The 22,080-nt window shown below is 47.4% G+C and overlaps 1 protein-coding gene across 1 annotated transcript in view; it reads right to left on the minus strand.

The window, feature by feature from the left end:
• Positions 1-16,975: 16,975 nt before the first annotated feature.
• Positions 16,976-22,080, minus strand: part of LOC142574483 (dorsal-ventral patterning protein Sog-like) — a 37,482-nt gene continuing 32,377 nt past the window's right edge. Inside the window, exons 8-9 of the mRNA XM_075683547.1 lie at positions 21,600-21,770; positions 16,976-17,068 (exon numbers count right to left, since the gene is read on the minus strand). Coding sequence (XP_075539662.1) covers positions 16,976-17,068; positions 21,600-21,770 — 264 coding nt within the window. The remainder of the gene's footprint in view (positions 17,069-21,599; positions 21,771-22,080) is intronic.

Genomic DNA, 22,080 nt, shown 5'->3' on the forward strand with positions numbered 1-22,080 from the left:
TTGGTGAGGCCTTTTATCTTCAGGTAGGTAGGAATGTGGTCGCTTCCGTGGGTTTCTATATCTGCGAACCAATGGACGCGGCGAGTGAGGCATCGCGAAACAAATGCTAAGTCTAAACAACTACTGTATGTCCGGCCGCGCAGAAACGTGGGACTGCCATCATTTAGACAACAAAGTTCATGGTCGCAAGCAAAGGACACGAGGTTTCTTCCTTTCGAATTTATCTTGTTGCTTCCCCAAAGTGAATGATGCGCGTTGAAGTCCCCAACAACAATCCATGGACCAGGTGTCGCATCTATAATGTCACTCAGTCTCTGCCTATCAAAACGACTTGATGGAGAAAGGTAAGCGCCCACTAAAGTAAACGCAAAGTTTTGTTGTTTCACGGTCAAACACACATACTGATTAATGTCATGTGGCCGCACTGGATGAACAACATAAGTCAATTCACACCGTATGTTGGGCTGGAGGACTTAATGTCGGAAGTGCAGGCCAGTCGTTTGCAGTAGAGGTATGCACTGCGTCATCAGACACCGTGTTGTTAGTGTGGGTGAGCGCCTTGGGAGCACCAGCCTCAGGAAGTATCGGCTGTCTCGCGACGGTATCAGCATTTCTTGTAGACGAGGATCGTCTACGGTGACGGCGGACACTACGCCGTCGTACTTTGGCGGCGGCCGCTCTGTGAGTTGAGTTGTCTCTCACCATTTGTTTGAGGACTTTCCGCTCTGTCTTGTGTCTCGGGCAGTCTTTCGACGATGCTTCATGGGGACCGGAGCAATTGGCACATTTGAAGTGAGTCGCACGGCAAGCATCTGCACTGTGCTGCTCAGAACATCTCGCGCACACGGTCGAATTTTTGCATATGCCGCTGACATGCCCGATCTGCAAACAATTACGACACTGAAGTGGTCTTGGAATGAACGGTCGCACTGGATGACGAAAAAATCCAACTTTCACGTGGGACGGCAAGCTACCTCCCTTGAAAGTTATCCTCACACAGCGTGAATCTCCTAGGCGACGGATTTCAATAATAGGAACATCTGCTGTGGCGGGTTTGACCAAAATAGGCAGATCGTTGTCGTCGATTGACTCATCGACATCATAAATCACCCCTGATATAGTATTGCTGTCCTGTGGTATTATGGTGCGAACATTTATCTTGCCCAGCATTTTCACTGTACTCAAGATATCCAATGCTGCCCTGTTCTTTACATCAACTGCGAGAATGTTCTTACGGGTGTTAACTCTCATATCCGTGATCTCATTTGGAACAACAGCCTCTAGTGTTACAGATACGGCTTGCCTGTTTAGCCGATTCAGGTTGTCGGTCGGCGTCACGGGTAAGAAGAGGATGGTATGAGCCGTGTCATGGGCCTTTGCTGCCGCCGTCGTCCTTTTTGAAGACGAGGAGGCAGTGACGATTCTCCTCTTTCCTTTTTGCCTCACAACTGTCAAGTAGTCGCCGTCATCCGACAGATCTTCTTCGGAAGCAGAGTAGTACAGCAGGGTGTCCTCGCTGCCTGTGTCGCTCATCAGGTGATTGCGCTTCCTCGGAGCGCTCGACGCTGTGACGTCGGTCTCCTCCGGACGTCTAGCTGACTCCGCTTCCATCGCCGAAGGTCTCGGAAGCGGCGCCTCCCGAAAACACGCAAAAATACTCGCAAAAAGAGAACAGTAGAAAACGGGGTTCCACACAAGAGCCACTTCTTCGTACTGTACCAGTACTGTGCAGTATCATTATAGTGCTCGAGCGGCACACCCAAGTACTTAGTTGGCGTTGTTGACCACCGGATGTTTGCAAAGTGAGCTGGTATAATGTCCCAATGACCGTGCCATATACCGATGCTTTTTTGCCAATTGATCTGGGACCCAGATTGTTCACATTACTTCTTTACAAGATGTACAACTTCAAGTACGCTATCACGATCCTCGCAGAAGACTGCGATGTCATCAGCGTATGCCAGTACCTTGACTTCAGAAAGCTGTAGCCGAAATCCTCGGACGTTTTCATTGCGCATCACTGCTAAACAGAAAGGCTCGAGGTACAATGCAAAAAGCAATGGACTTAGTGGACACCCTTGTCTAAGGGAAGATCTGAGTGACAGCTTCTCGCTGGGGGACTTATTAATTATAATCTGTGTCGTGCATTGGTCGTAGGCCATTTTGACGCCATCTAAGATTACTTTCCCTACGTTAACATATTCCAAAACAAGAAAAAGAGCATCGTGGGACACACGGTCGAAGGCTTTCGCCAGGTCGAGTTGCAACAAAGCGACGCGTCTAGCGAAGACGTCGCAACACTCTAGAACGCTTCGCGCTACGTGGCTGTTTGTAGTAATAGTGCGGCCTTTTATGCCGCAAGTTTGATGCGGACCGACAAGATTTGTAATGACTGTTTGAAGTCTCTTTGCCAATACCTTCATGAGTATTTTATAATCGGTATTTGTAAGGCTAATTGGCCTGTATGACCCAACCGATAAAAGCGCCTTGTGGTCATCTGTTTTCGGTATTAAAACCATGTGTGCACTTCTGAAAGAAGGTGGCAGTCGCTTATATTTATGTGCCTCAGAGTATACATGCTCCAACACTTGAGCAAGCCCAGGTGCAAAAGCCTTATAAAAGGCGGCTCCTAAGCCATCGGGACCCGGTGATTTGCCTGCAGGAAGTTCTTCGATCGCGTGTTCTATTTCTCGGACGCTGATCGGTTCCTCGAGACTGGCTTTTACGTCGTCATCAACGCGCGGCATAAAATTCACGAAACTTGCTTCAAATTCAGCTCCCACGTGGATTGGGACGCCGAACAACTTGCGGTAGTGTTCAGTAAAGGCCTGTTCAATCATATTCGAGTCGGAAGTAACCTCATCCCGATAATTAATCTGTCTTATTTCATTTTTCCTTGCGTACCTCTTTTCATCGGCAATGGCGCGTTTGTTCGGCGTTCCATCAACCCACAGTCTTTCCGTCCGTGCCCGAATAACTGCTGCTCTATATTTTTCCGTGTCAATAGCTTCCATCGCGTTTCTAACTGTTCTGATTTCATCACTAAATTTTCCAGGTTCCGCACTGTCCATAGAAATCAGATAATTTAGTTCCTTCTGGAGCTCATTTTCTTTCATTTTTTCATTGTGTCTTCTAACAGTTCCTACTTCAATCGCAACCATTTTAACGCGAACCTTAAAGTCTTCCCATACTTCTGCCCAAGGTACACTCTCATTACTCAACATGCTTTGAATTTCGTGCTTTACATCGTTTATAAATTTGTCAACACTTAAGTGTTTTTCGTTGAATTTCCAAAGTGCCCAATCGAACCACGGCTTTTTTGGCTTGGCACCGAGTGCAAACCACACTATACTGTGATCGCTAAAGGACACCGGCTTCACGACATAGTTATCGCATAGAGGCACAAGATCTAACGAGATGTAAGCTCTGTCAAGTCGTGCTTGGCTATCTCGTTGATAGTGCGTAAATTGCGGCTGCAAAGTACCGGCCAAAAGGCGACCAACGTCTTCTAGGTAGTAGTCATTTACTAAGGTGTTCAATATCACTGCGCTCTTGTCCTGCGGGAATTTACGTTTAGCACGATCTTCTGCATGACACACACAATTAAAGTCACCAAGAAAGAGGCATGCGTCGCTTGCTCAGGCGCACATTTCGTTGTCGCGCCGAACGCTGCGTTGCTCGACGCTCACCGCGTCCGATGCGGGGCGCGTAGTCGCTGCGCCGTAGCCCATTGTCTTACACCCCTTGGCGGGTCGACGGGAACGCTGTCGCGTTCCACTCTTGAAGGCGAAGCTTCAGCGTCCTCCAATTTTTTCTTGCACTAGCTGTTCGTGTGAATCACGACACAGGGTAAATTTCATGGTCTTTAAGGCTGCCTTAAATCGCAGAAAATGGCCCATGTAATACGTGGGTGATGGAACCCTTAATTAATGGCATCTTCAGGAGGGGCAAGTGCAGCTGCTGTCGATGTCGTAATGCGAGACATATAGACGGTGTCCGATGGAAGAAATACTGCTCTGGTAGAGCTATTAGAACTGCTGGAAATGTCTGCGCAAATTTCTACGTTCTTAAAATAGAACTTGCTTACTAAAGCGGAGACGATTGTTTCAGGTGATTAGTCTGCGTTCTTAACGATCGCAGGAACTTAGACGAACACGTGAGGTTCTCGCGACCACCACAGTGCAGATCTTAACAGCTTCGCATGCTTAAAGCTAGGTAGTATGGAATCATGCTGATTAGGCACAATACCAGATAATAAAGACTGGTTTTCGCGAGGGGAAACAGGCTAAATGATGCGATGGTAGCCGTGAAAGGCGCGTTGAATGTGCGCTCTGGGACTATCAATGAAGATATGTGCGGCGACCCAGTGCTTCACTCCAATGGTAATGGCTGCAGCTCTCGAAAGACATATCAGGAGGTCCGGGAAGCCTGAAGTACTTGGGCTTGTATTCTTTGTAGTGCAGTCAAATGGATCTCGACTGTGTTGGACAAGCTATATAGAAAGAGTGTACAGCTGAAGTCAAAGAAAAAGGACTGTGCATCACTATAACAATAAGCGCACGGATAGCCTTCTCGATTTTCCAGTGGCCAAATTTGTTTTTCTTTCAATGCTTATATTTCTTAAAGTGTGTATTCACATATACATTCAACGTATATATCTGCCCTGTTTCTCTGGAAATACTCAATAAATGTAAAAAGATATGTTTTCTGATTCCACTCAACAATAACGCATAAAAACCTGTGAGTTATACTATACTGACTGGTCCTTGATTCATACAGGGTATAAAGACGGTATCAAGGGTAAATGTCGATAATGCATACTTTCCACCAGATATATAGTCAAATCTCAATTGTAGGTGAATGTACGCAGATACTAGGGTTGCCGACCTCTTCTAGCGCGCGCTTCCATCTGTGTCAGGTTGAAAGCCCAGATTCAGATATCGTCAGAGTTTGGCAAAACATTAGCCATCCGTGCTAGCATTACGGTGAACCCAACAAGACTAAGGTTGGAAAGAGTAGGCCTTACCGCTCCCTCTTATGGGGCACCGTGACAGGAGTAACGCTATTTGCTGAGCCGTCTTTGGCAAGGACGAACATTTAACTTCTTCAGAGGTAGCTCCAAACTCGTCGGAAGGCATGGTCACCAAGTTCTGCAGCCTCTAGAACTTCCAGACTGGCTTTGTGTGTTACATTGTGCTAAGTACCTTTTATGTCTAAAGATATTGACACCAAGCGACGCTTCCCAGATTTCTATCGCTTTACAGAGGTCAAACAATCAATACCGATGTCAAACCATCTTCGTCCACGTTGGAAGTCAGCCATGGAATCAGGGTAGATGTTACAATATTCAATTGGGGTACCATTCTATACGTGTCAGTAACAGCTTCTCCGTGACTTCACTAACGCAGCTCGCAAGTGCATTCGATTGGTAAGCTATAAGGTCCTGCTGTGGCTTTCAAGGCTTCAGCCGAGGCACCAGGTGACAGCACTTCCATTCGTCAAAATCTTTGCCGCCTTGCCAAGATTGGCTGAAAATACCCAAAAGAAAGCATTAGGGTCTCGGATTTACGCGACGAAATGCCACACAGGGTCCCTCGTCGGGATCTGGTTATGATGCGTGCCTGCACGTAGGTAGAGGTGGTTGAAGTTAATCGGTAGAGAATGGCCCTTACCTACTCTGGTTTGGTGCGCCAGGAAGGGCATGTAGCCCGAGGACGACTAGTAGAGATATGATGACGGTAGTCTTCGCACAAGAATTCCCAGCGATATCAAACAATGGGCGACTTTGATATGGCGCCAGCGCAGTACAGGGTCGGCGCTTTTGTGAGAAAATTGGGAAGAGTTCTCCACACGCGGGTTGACGGCTTACGACATTCCAGCAATTCGCATTAAATGTTCCATCCTTGGTCTTAAATTTTGCTCACCTCATGTAAAACTTTCTTGTGAGTATATCGGGTTTCCCTGGTGTCATAGATGCACTTCCTGGCCCTTCACTGTGCTCCTCGGCCTGCCGGAGGTCTCTCCAATTCTTGGTCGAAATCTGAATTTAGTTGAATTCTAGAGTTTTGCGTGCCAAAACTACGATTTGGTTGTGACGCACATTGTAGCGGGGGACACCGGATTAATTTTCAACACCAAGAGGGGCTCTTTGAGTCGAAGTTTGTTGATCATGCAGATATTATAAACATCGGCGTAGAATCCTGCCATGCTTGCACAATCATGTCTTCAAATGAGCCGGGATGTTCATTTCTACAGCTATCCTTCACAGAAATTTGATATGCTTGCCAATCAATCTGTGTTGAGATCCCATGCTGGAGAGAGCCATCAAGACCTAGTCAAGTAAGTAAATATATGGTCACTGCCGGGAGCTTGAGAATATGAGAAGCATTGAATTTTCTAACTCAGACTCTGTGACACAAATTTCGAATCCACGAAGCTGCTATAAGTAGACTCTCTAAGGTAAGTAGAGCTGTCATCATTCAAAACAGTCAATCCATGCTAGAAAGCAAAGTGAAGTAGTCTCGTGCATCTTTGATTTGTCCTGTGAAACATGAGGCCGCCATTCGTGCGAAGGGTATTCAAGGTATGCGTGATTCGCGGAATTCTTTACTTTTGGGTTTGTTGACTCTCGGGATCGGCGTAGGCCAAGGCACTAGATGAATTACGGCAAATGACGGCAGATCAAACACGGCCACCATGAATTATAAGACCGGCTTGCAGGCAAACAACTTTCTGAATAGTGTTGGATCTGCAGGACAATCCCAATTTCTGTCCCCTAGATTTTGGATCTTGCCATTGGGTGCGGGAGTTGGCCGAGGTTGAGGAGGACCTTGAGATGAAAACTGGAGGGTTATTTACATTATTTGCAGTCATAAAGTCATTATGGGCCGGCAGCAACTCGGACGCTGCGGCCCGTGGCAAGAAGCTCGAAAGAGATGAATGAAGGAATACTCTCCTGCTGCTTCCGGTCTCTGGCTTTAAACCCCTTCGGTGTCTCGAAGTCAGAGCATGTTCGGCCAATCGGCGAGCCCGCTCAGGTGGCGTCATTTTCGGCCAATGGTAGGCGCCCGTGCGAGTGTACGTCACATTCGGCTAAGAGGGTCAGTCCTTGGGCTCCAATTGTCCGAGGGATTATTTTTCTGCGGTAATGCCTTCCTGGCTTGGAAGCGCCGTCACAATAGGCGGATGGGGGGAGACGGGTTGTCTTCGAGCGACGTTTCAGTACTGCAAAGTAGCTTTGCTCGGGACCTACGTTACCTGGTACCGTGCCAGGCTCGCGCTACACTTTCGGGAAGAGTAAAGCAGTGAATAGCTCCAGATGCGGCGCACGAGGTGGGGGACGCCAGCTTGTTTGCATGTGCCGCGCCTCGTGAACGTGGTAGATGTGCTTCTGCGCTCCCTAATTAGTTGTGACGCGATTCGATGTGGTCTGGTGAACTCGAAGAAGGCTCAGGAAAAGGTCCCGTATCTAACAATAGTGCGATCGACAGGAATCCTATCTGTGTGTCAGCGGCTGTCATTATTGACCCACGCCAGAGGCACAGATCAAATACGAATATTTCTTTCTGGTCATTCGCCTTGTGAAATAAAACAACTCACAATAAAACTAACAAAAATCTGTTACGCTAAGGTAGTTCGTACGAGTAAATTCGAGCCAGTGCTGATGCTGGACAGAATACACATAGCGAAGGTGGTCAGCCAATGGCAAAGAGCGCTTACGAACAACAAAATTCTTGAATTCAGCCCCTTTCTTGTTCGCCTGTGCGCGCTTGACGTTCCACAGTGGTGCACACGTTTTGCAAGAACCGTTTTAGCTGTCTCAGTGGAAAGCACGGGCGAAAGCAAAAGATTCTGCAGCGAAAGCGTAACGACGGAAGAACAGGCGACCGACCCTCATTTTCGAAGGCAGCGGTTCCGATCTGAATGTCAGGAAATCATACGGCAGTGAGGAACACCGCGCGGAAGCCTGAATTCAATCCGATTGTACGTTCCGCAGACGGGACGGACAATGTAAGGGGGCTTCGTTCACGGTATCAGAGGAACTCATTTTCAAGCCGCCACCTTCGTTTACGGGGAGGTAAAGCAGCCCCAAGTCTCACATTCTTTTCATTATGCTGTGTGCAGGTTTTTCACTTTGCTTTCGCGAAATCAGCTCAGCGTTTCGCCGCTGTCATCGAGACTTTTCTCTGTCATGTAACCGAGCTATCGAAGCTGTTGTTCAATGCGTGCTTTTTCACATGCCTTTTCCTGCTTTGTTTTTAATTGCGATAAAGAAGGGCAGAGCTAAGCTAAGTACGTACTCTGAGAGATATTGCCAACATACTGACCGACCTACTGATTGACCGACTGGTCTGCTCTGGACTGACCTGAAGTAAATAAGAGTAGGCTGCACTAGATTAGACCACAGTGGACTGACCGACCGAGTGAAAGGACGAATGAAATGGACGAGTCACTTCGTTTCTTTCAAATTCCGTATACTGTATCTACTTCTTTGCGGCGTTCTGTGTTTAGGTAAACTTTTGTGCTCTTCTTCTGTCTGTCTCCCCTTACGACTTACTCAGTGCTGGGTAGCAAACCGGAAGTTTGCCTTCCAGTTTCTTCCGGTTAACCTCCCTGTGTTTGATATCTCGCTTGTCTTTCTCCTTTTTGTACTGTGTACCACCACTTCCCTTCATAATGTCCCTTAACCCTGAAGCTATACTGAATAACCGGATGAATTGATGCTCGAGCGGTATATGTCTACTAATAACCTTGAGTGTTTGTGGGCATCAAAATTGAGAAATTATTGTAATATTTAAACGCAATCTCACGCTAGTAAATTACCTTAAAAAGAGAATAGATGCGTTTTTGGCACGTTGTGGGCGAAACCGGCATAACGATTACCCTCACCGCACAGAAGCCATGTATTCCCAATGGGCGCGGTAATGGCTTCAAAGCAATTCTTGATACAACTTACCTGCCGTTTCTCGCTCTTCTCTTGGTGTAGTCCGCTCCGCCGCATACTCGAGAAGAACAGGACGATAGGAGAAGGCTTTCTTGTTCCTCTGGCACAACTGGAATTGTTATATATACCATTTTCGTTTGCTGGAGACTTCGGAAATGCCTTCCCTTGCTCTGAATCAAAAGCTTACGCGAAGCAGTGGACTCGAACTTTAGTATAGCGGCAGCTGGTTTGTAACCCGAGAATTCTGATGTGCTCCAAGCAACTATGGTGGTGAAAGCATGTGAGTAGTAAACAGCTTAACGTGCATAGATGTACGATGAGGATGAGACAGTGACAAACGATATATTATTTACCAATGCACCAATAATAATAGGGCGCATGATGTTTTCGAAGCTAGTTACACTTGACTACTCAGTGCATATGTAAACTACGGGCATATAACATCGAGCAATTCATTTCATCGTACCAAATGTTCTGCAATCTATGAAAGAATTCCAGTGACTTCCAAGGTTTCTCTCAGGATGATTGATTAAAATGCATGTCGCTGTACTCGCTTGCACTTGATGTATACGTTTGTTTTGGGTACGTGTAGTTTTATGCATCGTACATATTGTAGCACTCTTCAATGAAGCACACTAAACACACTGTTTTATTGTGGCCGAACTTGTGCCCGGAAACTCCAATATTAAGCATTCACACACTTAAGAAGAAGAAGAGTTAACAGGAGCCTATTCCACAGTCAACCGCGTCTCTCCGCCGAACGCACTTTTCACGCGCCCCGAAGTCCAAGAGCCACGCCGTGGCTTCTCATTGGACGGCAGACTCGGGCGCTGCCGTGAGCGCGTGCACGGGAGACACGCGCTGTATCGCCATGCGCGAGGCCATGCGCGAGGCGCTGTATCGCCATGCGACGAGTAATGGGTTTTAGCGATGAGACGCTTGGAAAGGTGCCTCACGAGAGTGCCCGTAACTGGCATGTGGAGAGCTCTCTGCGGCAGAGAGAGAGAGAGAAATAACGTTTATTTGCACCCGCAAAAAGAGCCCCGAGGAGGCAAGAGTCTTCCTGTCTCTCCGGCTTACTCCTCCCCTTTCAGCTGGCTGATGCTCCTTGGAGCTCAGCGGTGTCCAGGGCCATGCGGATGACTTCTCTTTGGTCAGCTTCCTTCGAGCTGGTCATTAAAGTCTCCCAGGATTGTCTATCCCTATCTGGTTTATTGTATCTAGGACATGTCCATAGTATGTGGATCATGTCCGCCTTTGCCCCGCAGTGTTTGCAACTCATGTCCTCAATGCTATTATGCCATCTCTTCAGAATGTAGGGGTTGCAGATCACCCCCGCTTGGAGTTGCCTCCATGTTATCTCTTCTTGCTTACTTAGTTTCTTATGCGCCTCTGGCAGTGTTTTCCTTCCCATTCTATAATAATCGAGAATTTCGCTGTAAGTGTTTATACCTTCCTCTTTTTGTACGGGCTCCCTGGCTGTAGAGGCTGCATTGGTGGACCGGTAAATAAGCTCTCGGGCCAATGCATGCGCTTTCTCATTGCCGGGCAAGCCTTCGTGGGCAGGAGTCCATATAAGGTTCACTAATTCTTCTGGAATTGGTCCTTTCTCCAATATGTTGAGCGCCTCTTTGGAGATTCTCCCTGCGGTATAATTCCTGATAGCTGTTTTGGAATCTGACACTATAATTTTCACCCCTTTTTGAGTCAAAGCTAGGGCTATGGCCACCTCCTCTGCAACCTCCACACTGTTTTGCGGGGTACTGCAGCTCTTTGAGTTCTCACCGTTAGCCTGTGTCGTCACTGAGACAAAACCTGGTCTGCTTTCATATTCTGCTGCATCCGTGTAGAACACCCCTTGCTGCTTATCTAGTGATTTTTGTAACGCTTTAACCCTGTCTTTCCTCCTGTCCTGGTGGTGACTGGGATGCATATTCTTCGGGAGTGGTGGTATGCGTATCCTGTCTCTGATTTGTGACGGGATGGCTCCCGTGTTTCTTACTTTGTTGTTAGTTTTGTATCCTAGTTTCGCTAGAATTCTCAGACCACCTCTGCTTCGCATTAGTCTCTGTTGCTGGGAGACTAGTGTGGCTTCGATCAACTCTTCTAGGGTGTTTGAAATGCCCATGTTTAGTATCCGCTGCGTAGATGTGCATGGTGGCAGGTTTAGGGCTGTTTTAACTCCTTTCCTAATGAGGATTTCTGTTTTGTTTTTCTCGGCCCTTGTTAGTTTAAGGTACGGTGTTGCGTATGTGATCTTGCTGATCGCGAAGGACTGTATTATCCTTAATAGGTTAGCCTCCCTCATGCCTGCTTTCTTGTTGGCGATTCTTCGGAGGAGTCGGCATGTTTGGCTTACGCTCATTTCAAGCTTTCTAATCGTTTCCGTATTTCTTTCATTGTCCTGAATGTGCATGCCTAGCACACGTATAGCTTTTACGTTTGGAATCGCGTCCCCATTAACAGTGAGTTTTATCCCGTGGTTAGGGATTTTCTTTCGCATTTTCTGTGGACTGATGAAGAGAGCCTCCGACTTCGTAGCTGAACATTTAAGTCCGGCTTTTTCTAAGTGCTCTTCAATTATATTGATGGCCTTTTGCAGCGTTGCTTCTATGTGGGCGTCACTGCCTCTATTTATCCATAGGGTGATGTCGTCCGCATAGATCGCATGTTCTAGCCCCTGTAAGTCCTTAAGTTTTTGCGGGAGTCCAATCATTACTATGTTAAAGAGAGTGGGTGAGAGCACAGAGCCCTGCGGTGTCCCCTTATTACTGAGCACTATCCCTTTCTCCTCGTTACCTCCTAGACTAGAATAGCATATGCGAACAGATGGATCACAAAATTGGTAAATCAAATACATGGCAACTATTGAGGCACCTACTAGATCCCCAAAACAGCAAATCAGAGACGCGTAGCAACATGCAGAAGCTAGTGTATAAATACGAAGGTAGTAATTGGCAATTGTTCGCTGAAGTTAAGGATAGATATCTTAAATGTGGTCCGCAACAAACGCTGCCGGACTACAAAGGCGAAGAGAACCCCCTCTCTGCGGCAATATATTCCGAAGGAGGAGAAAAAAGAGAGCGAAGAACAGGGAAGTTAGCCAATGTAAATACCGGCTCTCTACACTGCCCTGGGTCTACGGAGCAAATAGCATATACGGTTTTGACGGAGATACTAGATAAATATTAAGGAGAGAAGAAGGAGTGTACATAAATGCATAAACTTATAAACATATATAATCTGGAGCACCATGCTGAGGCGCGCATTCCTAGTATCAAATATTAAAGAGCATCTGTTTTCCTCTGTCTTTGCAAGACTTAACGAGAAGGCAACATCCTTTCTTGGATAAGTGGTCCTAAGCGCGAGGTGCTGCAGAGAGCTTGACACAGCGACGCGTTAACTAACGGCGCTAACCCCTGGTCAGGACCACCTCGCCTCACCGGCGCATTTAACGATTGCTGTCGGTCACAATATGCGGCTCTATACTTCAGAGGTGTCCATAATCGTCGTGTTGAAAGGATACGAACATAACTCCTCACTTTTCTTGTAATGAATTTCATTTTTCTCTTCTGCGCGTATGGTAGATGTACGCATAATGCAATAAATCATACGGAGCAATGGCATTTCCCACACTACTCCCTTTTCTACGCCAGTTTTGTTTTTTCCCCAATAAACCTCACGGCAGTATTTCCTGCGCGGAACCACCATAGTGCGCATCAGGTCATCCCACTGTGGGCATTGCTTAGAAAGATGTGTTATCATTCTGCAGCAACCTATTAACCTCCCTCTGGCGACGTTCCGCGACTTCTCTGGTATATAGTTCTGTTTGGGTAAGCGTTTTTGTCATGCCTTCATTTATACCACGTGACGGGGGGTGGCAGTGAACGTTTTCTGTGGAACTAACCTCCCCCTACTATTCCTGTACACGATAATAATAATTATAAGAAAATTCCAATCCAATATTAAATTCCAAGACACCCTCTGGGAATTACTGTGACCTTTACCACCTGTAACCGCAATGGCCACCCTAACCATTATTACGTAACAGCATGACAGAACCCATATAGCCCAGACCTCCCGCATCGATCCGATTTCGAGCTTGTTGCTGGCTCTCCGCCATGAGAGCAAGAAATAAATAGTAAAATTAGCTATCGCTTAGTCTAATCTCACGCTGATCCTGAATCATTAGGTATGTCTTTTCGTTATTATTGATGCGAACTCTTCGTTTTAACGCTTCTAGGACTACAGAGGCGGTACTGAGCCGTAACAGCGGTTTGATATCTAATTAACAGATGGCGCCACATAATTAGCACTGGTGATGCGTTGGCGATGAGCAACGCTGTAAATACCTACTTGTTCACTGCATCATTAAGTTCACTGTTGTACGGCAAGTGATTAAGGTCGTGAGAAAACGGCAAATGGTCGCCTAGCAGTAGAAGCGACGCGGGTGAACATTCATACGTGCGTTCGCCGGTATAGTACTTGCTAAGGAGGCTGCAGTGAAGTGATGGGAAAGACTTATAGATGAAGCGAAGCTCTGCTGCCAATGTTTGATTGCAACGCCAAAACATTGGTTGCGTCGATTCAACAACCACGGAGCAGGTATCAACTTCATGGCAAGGCTGACATTGAGCAGACGACGCGCAGCGCATGAACACATATTGAGGGACATTCGGCCTTCCTATTGGGTAAGGCTTGCAGCTTCTACAGTGGGGCAAGGAACTACTGAGGTAGAATATAGCTCGCTCTGCCGGATGCCCGTCAGTGGTGCTCTCGTTGCCTTCTAGTGCAAAGACCCTCTCAGCTGGCACTCCAAGATCGCCTGCTGAGAAAGTGCTTTGTCGTCGAGGCACGCCAACGCCGTCATCGACTGTCTCTGCTACCAGTATGAAGGACATGTTCACTACAGTACAGAGGACATGTTCGATGGTATCCTCGCTGCCGCATCTGTCGCAGGCAGCACTGTCAGCCATTCCGGTCCAGCAAGCAAATGCATTCTTAGAAGATACTCTAATCCACAATAGGCAGGCAAGAGTTGTCTCGATACGGAATAATCCAGGTGGAAGGTGGAGTCGGAAGGATGTGTCGAGGCAGCGCAGACGAGTAAGCCGAAAACCTTGCGTGCTCCCCATGGAGCGTGTGTGATCGCGCGCTAGTGTGGAAGCTTTTTTCCTGAATCAGTCCTTGATAGCGGGTTGGGTTGCTTCACGGCATCTTCGTAAGCCCCCGTAGCAGCGTGATCGGCATGTTGGTTGCACATGATGTCATGTCCTTTCTTGGCTAGTTGGTGATATAACTGTCTTATTCCCAGCACTAGTTGGCCGCGTGGTCCACGAATGCATTGCAATAATGTTGTACAGGCAATAAAGAAAAGCGATTGTGGCCTAATGGTTAGGGCACCGGGCTGGCGGGGTGGAGGACCAAAGCTCGATCGCATGATCAAGCACGTAATTGATTTTCTTTGTTTTAATTATGAGCTATTAAAAAAGGCGCAGCTGCCACAGCCAGGAAATTACGGGAGTGTTCACAAAGAAAGCTTCATATAAAAAATAAACAAAAAAATAAACGAACAGTAGTAGTTTCGTCCGAAATTTGAAGCAAATTCTTCGGTAAGTATACGCAGTAAACTTAGTAGATTTATCTGCTGTATGAACAGCTGAAAACATTCGCTTACAAACTAAAATTAACACGCACGGTGTCCCGCGCACACAGCGAATTTCAATACCCTGCTTGAACGGACCTCCCCGTGCCAGTAATATGTCCATTCAGTTAAAAAGCTCTCAAGCTTCTCAAATGTTGCCTTCCTGCGTGGGGCTTTCCGAATCATACGGTGTGGCATATTGGAATCATGCCACATCGGTGGCGCTGCATTGTACACAGTCAGTCAACACACGCAGCGTGCGCAGGCTATAGTCAACCTGGCCCAGAACTCTCGCCCGACTGGCACGATGCGTGCAGTCAGTCCTCAGTCGCATCTCCCGTACAGTGATCCAGCAATTCTGAGCACCGCGCGGTATGCGGGGCTCGCCGACGGTTTCAGGGCCCACAGCGCGTGAAGAACGTGCGAGCGTACGACTCGTGTCGTAAGCGCGCGTCCGCGGCCGCTTTCCGCAAATGGGAGAAGCGCGCCCGGCGCCGCTATTTGTCGACCAAGCTCACGGCGCGTGCTAAGGGGCCAGCGAGCAGCTTAGCGCAGCAAGATTAATGAGTGGTGAGCTCATGCGCGCATTAGCCCGTGGCGGCGACATGCCAACGTTTAACTGCCAATTTCACGCTCTACAGTTTAAGCTAACTGCGCATGTGCACCGCGAGTCGCTTATAGCCGTCGGGAATTTCAGCTAATATTTCTTTCCTCGCGCTTCGCACAAGCAACGCGAATATATCCCCTTCAGTCATGGCGTACACATTCTGTGTGCGCAAATATTTTTCCGATTTTTGTGCAGATGTTGCAAGGAAATAGGCTACAAAATCTGGTCTGAGGGAAAAGCAACGTTCTGCTAACTTGAAGTACGTTCATTTTACTTCTGAGGGAAATCTCTCGCTACCGCAGATCGCTTTGGAGAAGGCACTACGCTGTTTGACGGGAGTTGTGACATGGGACGTCTCTGTAGCAATCGCGAAATATTCTTTTCTTAATTAAAGCTTGCAACCAATAATTAACTTGTGCAGGTAATTCACACTAGCGATACGGTTCTTTTTTATGAAGAAGCGTATCATTACAGAGAGCACAATAATTAGATACTTAATCACTCTGTAATTATGGTGACTCATCATAAAAATTCTGTTTCGTCATAGATTTCCTTCAGGTGAACAATTATTCGACAAAACTATACACTCACGAAGAAACATCAGGCTCAGCATTGCGGTCCGTCATTCTCGTTCTCCTATAAACGGCGTATTCCAATTAGTAAAAACATAATCATAGCGTGCACCATCTTCGTCAGGCACAATCAAATATCGGACGGTAGGCGAATTCAAATCAGTTTTTCTTCGGAGTCCTTTTCAGTACGGCCCAAAATAATATTGCATTTTGAGAACTGATAAAACAAGGCCTGTAGCGCCACTTGGTTGTTGAGCTTTCATACAATGTTAAAGCGATGTAATAAATACTACGGGAAACAAAAAAAAAAAGAAGTGATTGTATCCTATTGCTTACAGCATTCGGCTATTGCGCTGGCGGGCCGGGGTTAGAATCTGACGGCTGGATGAACTCCTTTCTTTTTCTTTTTTTTTTTTATAAGGAGTCAATAGGAATCCATTTGGCGAGTGCTCGACCATCCACCGACCGACCGGCCATAGACGGAGACAGGAGAAACCATGGAGTGATAGGCAAAGAAAGTATTGAACGAAAAACTAGGTCGGTTGTTGTCGAATAATGCGTTTAGTATGCTCCGTGTCGTAGTTATGTTGCACCATGCGTTATGACGGGCGCTCACCTTAACGTTACCCTTATCGCGTATCCGCTTAAACCGTACGCCGCAGCCAACCGCTGCTTCAGAAGTCCCTTACTCAAGCTTCAGAACCGCGTGTGACCGCCTCCGGTCGCAGACGCCGCGCTAACTGTATTACACAGCACTATCTTCGAGGTCAGCCCACGAAAACAGTTAGACACGAAACAATCGCTGTTGTTTCTCAAAAAAAGCTAAACTCTTTAAAATAAGACTGTTTCATTTCCGAACCAAACTATAGGTGGTAGCAGAAGCGTAGCTCGTCTAGCGCCGCGGGAACAATAAAACAAAGAGGTGCGAATGACACGTGGTGATCCCCGTTTGCTCAACCACCGCGGTCACAGAGTTTCTTACTCATTTCGAAGGCCTGACGCTTCCTCTATCGATGCTGCCTTACGCGAACCCGTGAATTCTTTGGTACTGCTTCAACGCTTTCTCACGACAGATTCGCGGGGTGTTGTCATGATACACCACTAAATTAGGCGCCTCTCTGCGACTGTGGAATCACAAACTGGAACTGAAATTCTTAGATTTCTCCAACTGGGGAAACGAGACCTAGCGCCGATCCCCAAGGTTCCGTTTAGATGTATGGGAAAGCATCCTGGCCTTCTTCTGGCTCTAAATTTGTATGAGCTACTGTTTCTGGCTGCGAGCCACCGGGAGCGAACGAGCACTGAAAAAAATCGAAATTTTTCATGAGATTTATGTCTACTTTTTCCATAACAATTACAATGTACAGATACATTTTAGAGCACAGCTGTTAGGCGCCCGTCCCTGCGACGAACGTCGGCATCGTACCTCGCAACCGAGCGAACAAGTGCAGCGAATGACAAAACCGAACGCGGAGCGCAGCGGCAGATGAAAGTCGGCGATAGCGAAGAGAGCGCAAGAAGAAAGCAGATAAGGAGGATGCAGTGGAACCATGAGGAGAAAAACGGAGGAGGAGGAAGGTACGGCGAAAGCGTGGGAAGAAAAGCGTAGTGCCGCGCAAGACAGGCTTTGAGGAGACGATGGCTAGGAGACGGCGCCGAAGTAGGGCGCGTCGTCTGTAAGGAAACAAAGCGCTGCATGAGCGGAGGTCTGTTAGCGGAGGCTGCTGTGAATCGCGCCTATGCGTCACCCAAACGCTGCCTCTCGCGATCTCCCGATTAGCGAGACAGTGGCGCCACACTTCGCTCCGTTTGCACCGTGCCGCAGGAGACAGATTGTCCGAGCCAGCCAATACATTGCGAAAGGAAAGCAGGTATAGGGTTGCGCTCGAATTCTGCATCAGGAAGAATCGTAATCGTCGGTTAATTTTTTGTTCGACTGGTTTTTGGGTGAAATCTGAACGTCTTGAATAATGTTGTGGGGGATCCTTACATTGATGCTCATCCTACGCTAATATTTTAAAATAGTAACAACAAGTTTTTCCAATTAGCCTAGACGTTATATTATCAGAGCAAGAACATTTAAGCCGTGAGTGAACGCCATAGCTCGTACGGCTCTCTTTGAGAGGTGAAGGACAACGTGCCCCGTGAATTTGCGGGTGGAGCTAGTACCGAATACTTAGGTTGTCACCAAGTACAGACGCGCCGAACGCACAACGTGTACCTTTGTGTCGTTGTTTATTTCGCACTTATCAGCTGAAATTAAGCCTTTTACGTGTTTAGACACCAGTGGACGTAACCGTATATTTCATTTGTTTCAAGGCACGAGCTTCGACGAATGCGGATAGCGTGTTCTTCAATGGCGCTGATGAGGGAACCGAGTTCGATACCAACCGTCGGACCAACTTGACTCTCTGGGTATGTCTTACTGTGGATGTTGCGCTCTCCAGGGAACCTCTGACGTCATGTACTACTGGCATGTACCACTGGCTATGTATAACTGTTCAATGAACTTCTTTGATAGCGAATTGGGCAGCAGAGTTTGCGCATTGACTTTATGCCTTAAGAGACCAGAGTAATCCTTTAAAATTTCTCCAGTGCTGGGCAGAATTGAGCCCACGACATGCATACTCAGATAATATACTCTACATATGTATTCACACAGGCGCCACGCTTGAATTCCTCGGCGCCGCTTGATGGGGCATCGTCTTCGACGGGAAAAGCGAGAGACGAACGCGGCTCCAAACACGCTTCGTATATAAAGGTGTGTCGGTGGTGCCAGTGCGGCGACTTGCCAGATTTCTTCAGTGCTAATCACAGTAACGTCGACATTCCTCCTACATAGATTTTTCTGAAAATTTTCTAATAGACGGCAGGATACATCTCGCCGCGCGTGCGAGGGATGTACGCAAGAGCCATTACCGGCCCACCTTGGCTGTCTACATCCCTTTCTAACCGAATGATTGATTCGAAGAATAAAAATGATCTACAACAGGACAGAAAAGTGAAAGCGCAATAACATAGAAACCGGTGGCAACGGCAAATAAGGAAACCGGGAAGTCCCGTTCACCGGCGTGTCGAGGAGAGATGAGGAAAGATTGAGTGACTAGACCGAGATTAATGGAGAGTAATCGCTGGAGATTACGCCACCTTGTGGTCGTGGCGACACGTCGATTCCGGGCTCGCCTTGGCTTTTTTGTTTCTACTTTCTTCGAATATAAGTGGTGGAAGTACCTCGCATAACATAAGCAAGAGATAAACAGTGGAAACAAAACAGCGGAAGCAAACAGTGGAAAAACAGTGGAAGCAAAACATAAATGAAATATGTTTTGTTTTCCATGCGCCCTACATCTGCTATTTCGGGCTTTTACGGGCAGAGCTTTTGCTCATGAGTCATTAGAGTAGAAAGGGTAGGGCTCGAGTGAGTTATTGACGGAGAAATCGTGAGAATAGAAGGGAGAGAGAACAACTTTATTGAAAATGCCTGCAGAATCGGTTAGGCTCCCTCCACGCAGGGAGGACAAGCCTTTACCGCGACGCGGCCACTACGTCAGCCTCGTGCGTTGTGCTCCTCGAGGTCTTGGTTCCTAGCTACTTCCGCGGGTCCGAGAGGGCCGCCGCCCCATTCCTGGGGGTTCTGCCCCCCCTCTCCTCGGTTTCGCGCGGTCGCTGCCTCTCTAGAGCTGCCGAGGCGAGAAATTAGAGCGTTGGAGTTGGGAAGCATGGCGGAGGTACTCGGCGGACATTTTTGCATATCCTGAGTACAGCCTATTCTGCGAACTCGCGTACATGTGGTATGGTCGCCGCTTTGTGTGTTCCAATACACGATCTATTCAAGTTCTTTTCTTTTTCTTGGTCAGGTTTCTAGCTGTTTCTATAGCGTCGGCAACGTCCCCTATGACTAATGATTTCGGTGATCTGCAGAGAACTGGCTTACAGTCGCTTTCAACGCAGGTAGATAGACATGACCGGGGCGGAAGTCTCTATGGTTAAACCGAGGTGGCTTTGGGGGCTGATAGATTGCCTGTTTACCAGGGTTTTTTGAGGCGTCATTTAGTTCTGTCAGCGTATAGTCACCCGTGATGAATGCATTCAAATATATATATCCCAACAGGCAACGAAGCCGAGGAAAGCATCGGAGGAATTAGCTGTAGTTGAAATTAAAATGTACAAAATAATAAAGAAAAGTAAATGAATGTGGACGAATAGATAACGTGTCGCCAGTGGGAGCCCAACCCACACTGTGAACAAAAATAAACCCACCTGGGAGTTTTTAACAGGTGATGTGCCCTAAAACCTCCCCTCCTCAAATATTTACTCCGATGTATGGGAGAAAAACAGCGCCATTCCCTCGTTTCACTCTGCTGGCTAGCTGCGGGAGTATTAGGGCGACATGACGCGATTTTACTCCGCTTCAAAATATTGTTCTCCCGTGAAACTCCGACAGGGAGTTTTAAAAAACTTCGCATTACGCGTGCGTTGCGCTACCAATTGTGCTACGGTGACGCCTATCAAACCGTCCACTAACTTGGTTATTTATGTTTACTGTATTTAGCCCTTCACCACTGAGAGCCAAGGTGGGTGGATTCATTGCGAGGGTCTAAATATCGTTCCTTGAAGCTTTTGTTATCCCTGCTTTAGCGGCACGCCGCACACGATGAGAAAACGTCGCTCGATTTCACCTTTCAATTGCATGAAATAGATGACTATCTGTGTTTCCGTATGTTGTAAGCTAATTGACTGACAGCATTAACTCCACTTGACCTACGCGAAAATTGTGGGCATGTGCTGCTACATTCACAAGTGACAATGAACAATGTGAGTGTACTTGTTTGAAGCACTCTCCTTGCCAATTGAGGCTTCTCTGTCATCTGGCGACATAATAAAGATATCTGTAGTCATGTTAGAGTACTGTACACCTGAATACTGCTCCGAAAGCGGTAAAAAAACGCCTAAAACCAGCAAGCGAGAAGCGCGGCGAGCCCCACAAGCGGCAACCCACAAGCGGTCGTGCTGCTCACTGCCTAATGATGATGATATTAGTTTTGATTTTGTCAGCACCATCTATCGGTCGCATAATTTATCTCGCAACGCCACCGCTACATTTATAACCGCTGCAATATGGAAGGCACAGTTTCCCTTCTCTAAGTTTACAGCGGTGTTTTCTGCCCTAGTGTCGCAGAAAGTCCGACGTCCAAGTTACGCTCTCCACGTCCAGCGTCGACTGTCTTTTCCCGAAAAATCATTCCGAACCATGCATACATAACCAAGCTCGCAGGCCCTCCGTGTAGCACAGAAAAAATACTGAAATAATTGAATTTCTCAAAGTATAATGCGTCAGAAAAATCGTAAAGTACGAGTTACACACGACCTACAGACATGGTAGCATTGGACGTTAACTTGAATGTAGGAGAACACATAATTCTGTTACGCGGAAACTCGAACACAAATCCCTTTTCCAGAGTTTCTGCCATTCATAGAGCGGTGCGCCCGGTTCCTTACTACACCTCCAGATGGCGCTCGCCTCCGCGCACCCGCGGCCCACATCAGAGGCCGCGTTTCTACCAGAAAGCTCGCCTTCGTGCACAGCGTTCGCCGATAGCGTTTCTCGGTGGACCTTACGGTTACTGCAGTTGCCGGGGAGCGTGAGAGGCAGTCAGAGATCTTTGAATGCTATCGCATTCCATTCTTAAAGGCAAAGCTTAAGTATCCTCCTGTGAACTCTGTGGTAATAAAGAACATCTCTGAGCGAGCTACATTACAGAGACAACGCCCGAAAGAAAATGTTCACGATAGTACGCGGTACCGAACAGCAGGGCGTGCGTTTACGCATACCGTGAGGTGGTTGCAAAGACTCTCACCACTGAGAAAGGCATCAGAGTAGAGACGCTGCTTCACTCGTCCTCGCAGTTCACTCTGTCCTTCGGAAAGCACCTTGAAGGTCAAGTCATCCGTCAGCAGCATCTCCAGCACCTGGCTAGTGCCGTGGGTGAATGTGCCGTTCGTCTTTCGAGAAAGAACGCGAGGGACACAGTGACGGTAGGGAGCGGCAACGGCCGCTGTACGCCACGGGTCTCGCCGTGCTCAAACTCGTGGCGGTCGTTTCGTGCGCGAGTAGCACGTGCATCCTATGCAGTTAGAAGAAAGAAAGAGAGGTAACCGCAACTGGGACGACGAAATAAGGCGATTGGTTCTCCAGGTAACATTAGGAGCTATAAATAGTATAGGGACAAGGATTTTGTAAAAGAGAAGCACGCGTGTTTCTGGTGTTAGAGAAAGAGAAAAGGTAGGACAAAATAAAAATAAATAGATGCTC

Source organism: Dermacentor variabilis, chromosome 3 (assembly GCF_050947875.1).
Source record: "Dermacentor variabilis isolate Ectoservices chromosome 3, ASM5094787v1, whole genome shotgun sequence".
In the NCBI taxonomy this organism is placed as follows: Eukaryota; Metazoa; Arthropoda; class Arachnida; order Ixodida; family Ixodidae; genus Dermacentor; species Dermacentor variabilis.